This window comes from Danio aesculapii, chromosome 7, assembly GCF_903798145.1.
Source record: "Danio aesculapii chromosome 7, fDanAes4.1, whole genome shotgun sequence".
Classification (NCBI taxonomy): domain Eukaryota; kingdom Metazoa; phylum Chordata; class Actinopteri; order Cypriniformes; family Danionidae; genus Danio; species Danio aesculapii.
The window spans coordinates 15,704,424-15,714,293 of NC_079441.1; the positions used below are offsets into that span (position 1 = coordinate 15,704,424).

The 9,870-nt window shown below is 35.7% G+C and overlaps 1 protein-coding gene across 3 annotated transcripts in view; it reads right to left on the reverse strand.

Moving 5' to 3' along the window:
• Positions 1–9,549, reverse strand: part of map4k2 (mitogen-activated protein kinase kinase kinase kinase 2) — a 50,019-nt gene extending 40,470 nt beyond the window's left edge. For 2 of the 3 annotated variants that reach the window (XM_056461107.1, XM_056461106.1), the window contains exon 1: positions 9,224–9,549. In XM_056461107.1, coding sequence (XP_056317082.1) covers positions 9,224–9,316 — 93 coding nt within the window. In that variant the 5' untranslated portion in view covers positions 9,317–9,549. The remainder of the gene's footprint in view (positions 1–9,223) is intronic. The other variant, XM_056461108.1, reaches the window with a different exon arrangement.
• Positions 9,550–9,870: the final 321 nt, after the last annotated feature.

Sequence of the window (9,870 nt, forward strand, 5' to 3'; positions counted from 1 at the left end):
CAGCTCTGCATAGTTTAGCTCCAACAACCTCCAACTCACACTTGCTTAATAGTGTCTAGTCGTCTTGAACACCTTGATTAGTTGGATCAGCTGTGTTTGATTAGGGTTGGAGCAAAACTGTGCAGAGCAGTGGCTCTCCAGGAATTGAGTTTGAGACCTACGCCCTAGAGCGTGCATGTAAAGTTTCATCTCCACACAAAAACTCTTTGAAGCTGCCCCTTTTAGGCTTTGATCTAAATCGTGCCACTTTGGTGACTGTCACTTTAAATTTGAATAAGTTTGTGTTCCCAGCTCTATTTTCAAAAGAGAGTGGAGCTATAAATGTGTAGGCATAGCAACAGATTCAAAACTCTAATGGCAGACAGCTGCTTCTCACTCAGGGCGGTCTATGCTAGTGAGGACAGTGATTGCTAGTGATTGTAACTAATGGGCAGGGCTTTCCCCCTCTGATGACATGTACACAGGTAAAGAATGTCAATCAAAGCTTTTCTACAGAGTATTAGAGGCTGGCTATATGCACACAGTGTTGCCACATAACTGTGTTTAAACCCTTTATAAATGTAATGTTTGCATAATAGGTCCCCTTAAAGCCTTTTATACTTATACCAAGGCTTCATCTGATTAAAAATCCAGTTACAAACAGTAATACAAAAAATTACAGTTTTCTATTCTAATTTATAAATGCAATATATTCATTCATTCATTTTCCTTCAGCTTAGTCTCTATTTCAGAGATCGCCACAGTGGAATGAACCGTCAGCTATTCCGGCATATGTTTTACGCAGCAGATGCCCTTCCAGCCGCAACCCAGTACTGTGAAACACCCATACACACTCATTCAAACACACACACACTCATGCACTACGGCCAATTTAGTTCATCCAACTCAGCTATAGTGCATGAGTTGGGCTGTGGGGGAAACCAGAAGACCCGGAGGAAACCCTCACGAACACGGGGAGAACATGCAAACTCCACACAGAAATAAAAACTGACCAAGCCGGGACTCGAACCATTGACCTTCTTGCTGTGAGGCAACAGTGCAAACCACTAAGCCACCGTGGCGCAAAATGTAATATATTTCGGTTATGAATGAAACATTTGGTATAAATATTTACAATTTTAATTATCATTCTACAATGCTGATTTGCTTATTAAATATTTTTCATTATTATTATTATGGCTGATAAGTTTCCCAAAACCTGTTTAACATATTTGTGGAAACCATAACACATTTTTTTTCAGGATTCCATGATGCATATTAATAAATACGGTAAATGTTTATGTTGCTTACATTAACTGTAATTTACAATCAGTTTATTCATGTGGAATAAATAGAACATTGACTACGTTAACATGGACATCAGTAATCACATTATTTGCTCTAATCTGAGTAAGGCAATGATATGATTAACATGAGTTGCATACTGAATGTTCCTATCATGATTCCATTTTACATGTTATAACACATAATTCGATTAACGTCATTGCATCACCACCCTATCCACATTTCCTCTGGAGTTTCATGTAATTTCAGGTGTTTCATTTTTAATTTGTCAATTTTAACTGCAGTTTGGCACTTTCACTTTCATTCAGGAACATTTCATGCATGCCCCCTGTGACAAACGAGATATTGGATGTGAGTATGAACTGCTGGAAGAGTGTTGTTTTAATGGGATTTCATACCGCACAATGTATGGGGGAAAAAAAATGCATTTCGCGATGCAGGTGTCACGTGGTTCTTCACTGACTCTGTAGGTTCAGAGAATAGTGTCAAACAGCCATGTGTATAGACTATCCTGTTGCAAAATGCGGTGAAAATCCTACACGACGGTTATAGTTTGATTAAAGTGTTTACATCAAGCGGCAACCTCCCGCTCTCCCTCGGGAAGCCAATACGGAAGTAGCTGAAACTGCAATTCATCAAAATTCCGCTAGTCCTGGCTCCATAATAGAGCAAATTTTAATTGAGCCCACTGTTAGAATAGCCAACTTTACAGCAGAAAAAAAGGTGTTTACAGCCTGGTACAAAGAACGATTTTGGTTCATATAGCTATTATTACCCTCCATGACAACTGTGAGGGGGGTGAATTTTTTTATAACTCATCCATTTCCTTTATATTAGGTTATATTATATTAGTTTGCATAATTAAGGGCGTGGCCACTTGAGTGACAGCTAGGTCTTGCTGGTCGCCGTCACTTGTAGCTTCTTTTGCAGTGTTCAGAAACCTATGGGTGACGTCACGGATACTACGTCCATATATTTTACAGTCTATGGTTTACATGTTTGTACTGCACTTCAATAACACGACTAAAATCACCATCCTCCACAAGTCTTAATCCGATTTCTCTTTATTTTGATTATAAGTTTAGTCGGATTAAAGTAATCAAAAATGGCTTTTTAAATGGTAGACTATTAATCAGAGTATTGTCTTAATCATATTAAAATTGGATTATTGGTGTCCATGTAAATGTACTCATTGTTGTCTTCAATCAGATGGCTATCTAGCTATACAGTAGCCCTCTTTTTAAACTATAAGAGGGAAAAATACTATAGAAAAAATATAATAGGAAATACTGTGAAAATTTATTCGCTCTGTTAAACATCACTTGGGAAATAGCTGAAATAGAGTACAAATTTTACATGAGCGCTAATAATTTTGTCTTTAACTGTATGTATAGCAATGCGCTAGTGGTTTTACTAGGCATCTTTAAAACACTGCAACATTCAGATGTACATATTTGGTTTGGTTTCAGATAAACATACTATATTGTGCTTTAATGAGCAAATGTAACATAGATGTGACTTTAAGGCCATGTTTACTTTAGTGAAATGCTCGGGATGCTGTAGAAAAGCCAGGAACAGATCCAGCTCTCCTGGCAGGCGCCTTAATGACAAATATCCCAGTGTCAGTAGCAGCCTGCTGCGTCCTTCACTGTAACCTTGTCCTATAACTGCTGCCAGAAGCTGATGTTCAGATTCATCTTTCTAGATTAACTGCACTATGAGTTCATCAGTCGTATGGAAGGATTCTATCAAAATGGATGCTTTAAAATGTTACTTGCCAATGATTCATCATCAAATACATTAAGTGGTGGAATGAAACAGGCCAACATTAAATATGTGGCTATATCTGTGTGATGAATATCTGAGTGAAACGGTATCTAAAACAAAAAATTAATAAATAGAAACGTAGGGAGGGACTAAATTTTTGTCTATTGAGAATTGACTCAGTTGTTGTTGTTTGTCATTGGTCGGTCTCATGCGAATGACAGATTGTCACAATGTCTTGCTCACAATATACATTTCATTATAAAAGAGAACAGATGACATTGAAGAGAAATGGAAAGCTATTTTGTTTAAAGGTTATGAAGGCATGTAATTTAAAAAAATTATGCAATAACTGTATATTGACGATCAATTGGTATTGCTAAATAAATGCCTATTTTTAAAGGTGTCATTATTGGGTCAATAACAAACTTATTCCGATATTCATTCATTCATTCATTTTTGGCTTAGTCCCTTTATTAATCAGGGGTCGCCACATCGGAATGAACCGTCAACTTATCCAGCATGTTTTTTCTGCAGCGGATGCCCTTCCAGCTGCAACCCATCACTGGGAAACACCCATACACTCTCATTCACTACGGACAATTTAGCTTATCCAATTCACCAATAGCTCATGTCTTTGGACTTGTGGGGGAAAGCGGAGCACCCGGAGGAAACCCACGCCAACATGGGGAGAACATGCAAACTCCACACAGAAAGGCCAACTGACCCAGCCAAGGCTCGAACCAGCAACCTTCTTGCTGTGAGGTGACAGTGCTACCCACTGCACTACCACACCGCCTCATTCAAATATATTGAAGACAATAAATTATTGATTATTCATGCTTGTTGAACTCATTTAGATTTTTTATTAACGTTTTTATTTACATGTCATTTTGTCTTTTTAAACTGCTGGGTTGTCCTAACCTAAAAGTGTATTGACAAACCCAATGTGGGGTTCGTTTTATCAATGAAATTATAATACATTGCACTATATTCAACATTGGGTAACTTTAACAACAAAGCATTTTTAGAGCATATTACCTGTCAGTTTTTAAATGTAGAGGCTAATTGGTGGTATTGGTTATACGTCCATATCAGTGCATCCCTACACTCTAAAAAAACTTGCTTGTTGTGACGCATTGTTGGGTCAAATATGGATAATGTAGTGTATATAGGAATATTAGAGTAATTTAAATATAATATAATATAATATAATATAATATAATATAATATAATATAATATAATATAATATAATATAATATAATATAATATAATATAATTGAAACAATTAACCAAATGTTGGGTTTGTCTTTATTTGACCCAACCTTGGGTTAAAATAACACCGCATTTTTAACGTGTATAAAGATATATGAGCAATTACATGCAAATGTCAACCTTGGCATCAAAAAATTAAGCTTTTACCAAAATAACGAAACCCTGTCTAGGTTTTTTGTGTAGGTTTGTATTTTACATTACTGTAAAAACACTCAAATATGTCTCTGTCAATCCATAACAGAGAGGTGTCACATTCATAATGAAGAAAATCAATCATTTTTGTTCTATAGTGAGCTGACTCTTATTCTTTTGATTAGCGTCATTTCTTTTGGGTTGTGCAGTTTAATTCCCAGAATTTCTACAAAGTATGTAGTATACTGTAATCTTGCATACTTTTTTGATCACATCCATACCGCGCGTGTATTTTCCTTATTTAAAATATAAAACATGTTTACAGGTTGATTTTTTCTGCTCCCATAACTCTGTGGTTAGTTGTTTTGGAAAATATTAACAGATATTTCAATATAACATAGTTATAGTTAACATAGTTAACATATATTTTCTCTGTGAATTTATGTTTTGGGTTTTTACTGCAAATGTCACATCCATAATGCTGGAATTGCTCCAATAGGGATAAATTATCTGTAATAAATACTGCAATATCCCATACAAAAAATAAAAAACGCCAATATTGGTTTTATTGTCACTTTTAATTGTGATGTAATTTACATCGTTCAGTAAGGTGATCTTGGGATGGTGCAAGCATCTGTAAACCTGGCTGGTATGCATAAATTTATATTCTAACCACCTAAACCTGATCTTTGCTTCTCTGTTTGCAATCGTATCATTTTAAGCTAAGTTTTAAGTCCAGTGATTCAGTATATGAATACATTTAATCAATCAGTCCAAAATGGTGAAGATCAAGAAAAACGAATTACTACAGAGATCACAGACACTCACACTCACAGCGAATTATTCATTCCAGTATGTGTTTAGCTTTTCATATTCAGTGATTGTTTCTGAGCTCTCACATCGCCAGTGTGAGACTTTCTGAAATGAATACTAAAACATCTCACCACTGCAAGGTCAAATGATACGCAAAGCACATTTTTATATATTTTACTAAATAAAGCAAACCACCTTCTTGTTTGCAAAGTTTGATATACGAGGACTGCAATCAAGATATAAAGGTAAATGCAGTGACATGCTGTACAGGAGTCGTACAGTAAGCATGTGTGTGTCCATTATTACACTTATCTTGTGATTCATGTTTTTATTTTCCCCATTTATTTATGCTTTTAAATTGGATTATGGGGTCTTCACCTTTCTTCCAACAACTTTTAATTATGTAAAGTTAAAAAAAGTGACTTTTATTAACATTTTAAATAAAGTAATATATCGTCTGGGTTAGTTTTGTATATTCAGCCGATTCGAAGGTTATCACTTGATTAAATGGGCGTTATCAGAGGTTATCAGCTGGTAGATATCGGCCAGTAATAGGCTGTTATCATCCATCCACATGGTTAATCAGCTATAGATCACATACAGCTGCGGCCGGAAGTTAAGCTGCGGTCACACTGGGCTTTTCCTCCTATAGACTTCTATTCATACGCACGCGAATGCATCAGAACGGAAACGTAGGGTTATGTGTTAAGTTTCGCAGTTCGCTGCGGTGCAAAGTTCAAGCTTGGTGAACTCTGACCTGCGAAATCGCATCACTTGACTGCATGAGACCCATCAAGGATCAAAACATGACCTCTCTAATTTCTCAGAGGACACGTTCTCTGTTCTCATGGTTTCCCATGTTCGTTCTTCCGAGGTGACCTGGCAAGACCAGTCTTCACAAGAAACGCAAGACCGTTCTCTGCATTCTTGGTATTGAAAAAGCCCAAGTGAGGAACAGAGAAAATGTGACAACTTAAATACACATGCTAGAACAAGTCACAGGTGATCGAAATTAAGTAAACAAGGACACATGAGGAAGAACTAAGGCAGAGGGGAAACACGGGGACCTCTAGGGGAATGGAGACAAAGTGCAGGATGGTGACACTATTTATTAATTTCCCATTAATTGTATTTTATTAAGATGGCCCATATCTACCAGCTGACAGCCACTAATAATGCCCATTCAATGGAGTGATGATCAATCAAAGCGGGTGGTATATTAACCTTGTAATAATCTACCAGTACATTTTCAGTTATTTTTACAGACTTATTTCTCTATTTACTACTTCTTATGCATTATATTATTTCAAACTACCAAAATGTCAATAAAAGCTACTTTGTTAAACTGTAGAGTTGAATTATTAACATCAAAAGTCGACAGAGAAGAGATGAAAGATGCCAACCGTAAATAAATGTAAACACTCACAAAATGCAGAAACTGTTATTTAACAAGATTTTTACAGTATATTTATGTAATCACCTATCGACAGCCCAAGTATAAAAGACTACAAGAAAGTGGGCCTCCATTTTGGCTTTGAGTTACTTATAAACATAACAAATGCAGCATTTCTGGACAAAACCTGGAACTTCATGAGCTGCCTTCCTGTTTTTTTCCTGGCATGCCAGAGGGCTTCCTGTCAGGACTAAAGCGACAGTGCAACATTCGAATTAATGGTTTGACTGCGCAACCTGAAATAACGCTCCCACAACCCAAAAAACAATGGCTCGGGGTGAATATCTGTCCACACTCTGACTAGAAATCTCCACCAAAGCTTGTTTTTCTGTATGCTGGCATGGTCAGAGCTGACAAAGTCCATCAAACACAAAACAGCCTGTTTTGCTGGAACGCAGCTGGGAATCCTCACCGTGAAATATTTTTAGATCTTGAGAACTTTCTACTCCAAGTTGAGAGAGCTGGAGGACACTAGAAAGGATTCTTTGTGCATTGTGAGATGGGCATTGTGGGGTTGTTGGCTCGCCCGATGCATTATGATAGAATGGACTGTGTGCTACAGAGCGACACAATCGTCACATTACTTCAGGAAAACATATATAAAAGAGATACACATGAACAGCAACAACATTTTTGCACTTTAAAAACTTCTTGAGAAATGACGCTACCACACCTGTCAGTGTCTTATGTGGCTTTAAGGTCTACATTTGTAACATTCCATTAATGCTGTGGTTGAGTCAAATTTTTTCCTGAGCCAACTCAATGCTATTCTACTTTACATCTGCAAGCTACTTGATATTACATCTATTTTTTTCATGGTTTTCTGTATTTACAGGGCTCTTGGAAGGGATGGGAGAGTATTAGATATTTTGTTGAAAGGTAACACTCATCAGCTTGTGTTCAATTTGTTGGATGGAGTGTGTGGTTTTGCGCACATGCTGTGAATACTATCACTTTACAAAACAAATCCATCCAGTCTGTCAAGAAATATCATGTGTCTGATTTATTCTAATGGTTGCAGCCGGAAGGGCATCCGCTGCGTAAAACATATGCAGGATAGGTTGGCGGTTCCACTGTGGCGACCCAAGATTAATAAAGGGACTAAGCTGAAAAGAAAATGAATGAACTATTTATTCTAATACTTAGAATAGGGTCAAAGGGGAGATGTTAGCATCAAATTTCCAAAAGTGTTTTAACTCAGCCTACCAAAAAAACAAAAAAGCATATTAAATGCAAGTAAATTGTCTATAATTTCAGATAATTGTCTAATATTTCAGAAATAAAAGTGGATTAATGTTCTGTCGTCATACAGCATGCTTTCTAATATGTACTTATTAAAATGCATAAAGGAATAAGTGGTCATTCTAAATACTATTAATTATATTTTAATTTAATATTTTAAGGTTATTAAATACATTTTGCTGGGTAAAAATGGGTATAGTGGCAATTGTAAAGAATTTTTAAAAATGTGAATCAAGTATTTAACCATAGTTTACTGTGTTAATATGTGCACTGTGTTTGTTATGACTTACTTTAATATATTGTTCACTTTCATTTGAATGTACAGTTGAAGTCAGAATTTATTCAGTATTTTTTACATGTGAATCAGTAATTAATCAGGTTAAATTCATATCTGTTTTGAGGTATTTTTTAAAATATAATTTAAATATAATAGGCCTAGATGTAGTTAAAGTCAGAATTATTGGCCCCCTTCTGATTTTTTTTTTTTATATTTGCCAAAATGATGTTTAACAGAGCAAGGAAATTTTCAAAGTATGTCTGATCATATTTTTTCTTCTGGAGAAAGTCTGATTAGTTTTTTTTTTTCAGCTAGATAAATAAAAACATTTTTATTTATTTATTTATTTATTTATTTTAAATTTTAAGGTCAAAATTATTAGCCCCTTTAAGCTCCTTTTTTTTTTGATAATCTACAGAACAAACCATCATTATACAATAGCTTGCCTAATTACCCTAACCTGCCTAGTTAACCTAATTAACTCAGTTAAGCCTTCAAATGTCATTTTAAGCTGTATAAGTGTCTTGAAAAATATCTAATCCAATATTATTTACTGTCATCATGGCAAAGATAAAATAAATCAGTTATTAGAGATGAGTTATTAAAACTATTATGTTTAGAAATGTGTTAAACAGAAATTGGGGGGAAAATAAACAGGGGGGCTAATAATTCAGGGGGCTAATAATTCTGACATTGCTCATAAAACGAATCAAAATGGAGATTATTCTAATGTTTTGATTCATATAACCCTTTTGGCGTTAAACAATAAACAAGGCAATTCACAACAACTAAAGAAAGAAAGAAAGAAAGAAAGAAAGAAAGAAAGAAAGAAAGAAAGAAAGATCAACAGTGCTGAGGTGGTACCATGGTACAGTAATGGTATCACACGGCTCTTTGGCATTCAACATGCCGAATAATAATAACCATATACGGTAATTCAAAGACAACAATGCAACCATATAGCCCTTTATTTTATCCTCACCTTGAAGACATCTCCATAAGTGCCGCTCCCGATACGTTGAATAATCTCATAGTCATCCAAGGGATCCAAAAATGAAACTCCAATAGTATTCATGCCCGCAGATCTCTGTGTTTCACTTACTCATGACAGCTGTCACACAGTCTGATGTAGCTCATCCTGGTGCGCTGTCCTCAAAAGTGTGAATAAAAGAGTAAACGACGAAAAGGTGTTGATTTAGCAGTATTTTTTAAAACGTATTTTATATCCAGTCTATCAGGGTAACAAGCGTCTGATAATCTCGCAGCCTGTCCTTACTCGCGCGCCAGTGTGCGGACTCAAACATAGCATTGTCCTATTCGAGAATGATTCATTCTTTGGAGTCGGATCTTTTTAGTGAATTGGTTGGCACTGGCCTGAATAATTCATGAACTAAAAGAACTGATTAGCGGTTCTCACAGTCTATGTTCTCGAGTCACAGACGCATTTAAGTGATTTATTTAGTTTTAATAAGAGCACCTTATTTAAACGTGCAAATAAATACATGAACGTATTTAGATAGGTTACGTAAAAAGCACTTGTATGTATGCATGGAATTACAACACTTATTTTTTTACAAAACGTAAACAAAGGTGAAAATAAAACCCAATCGAAAGTTAGGAAAGAAGTCA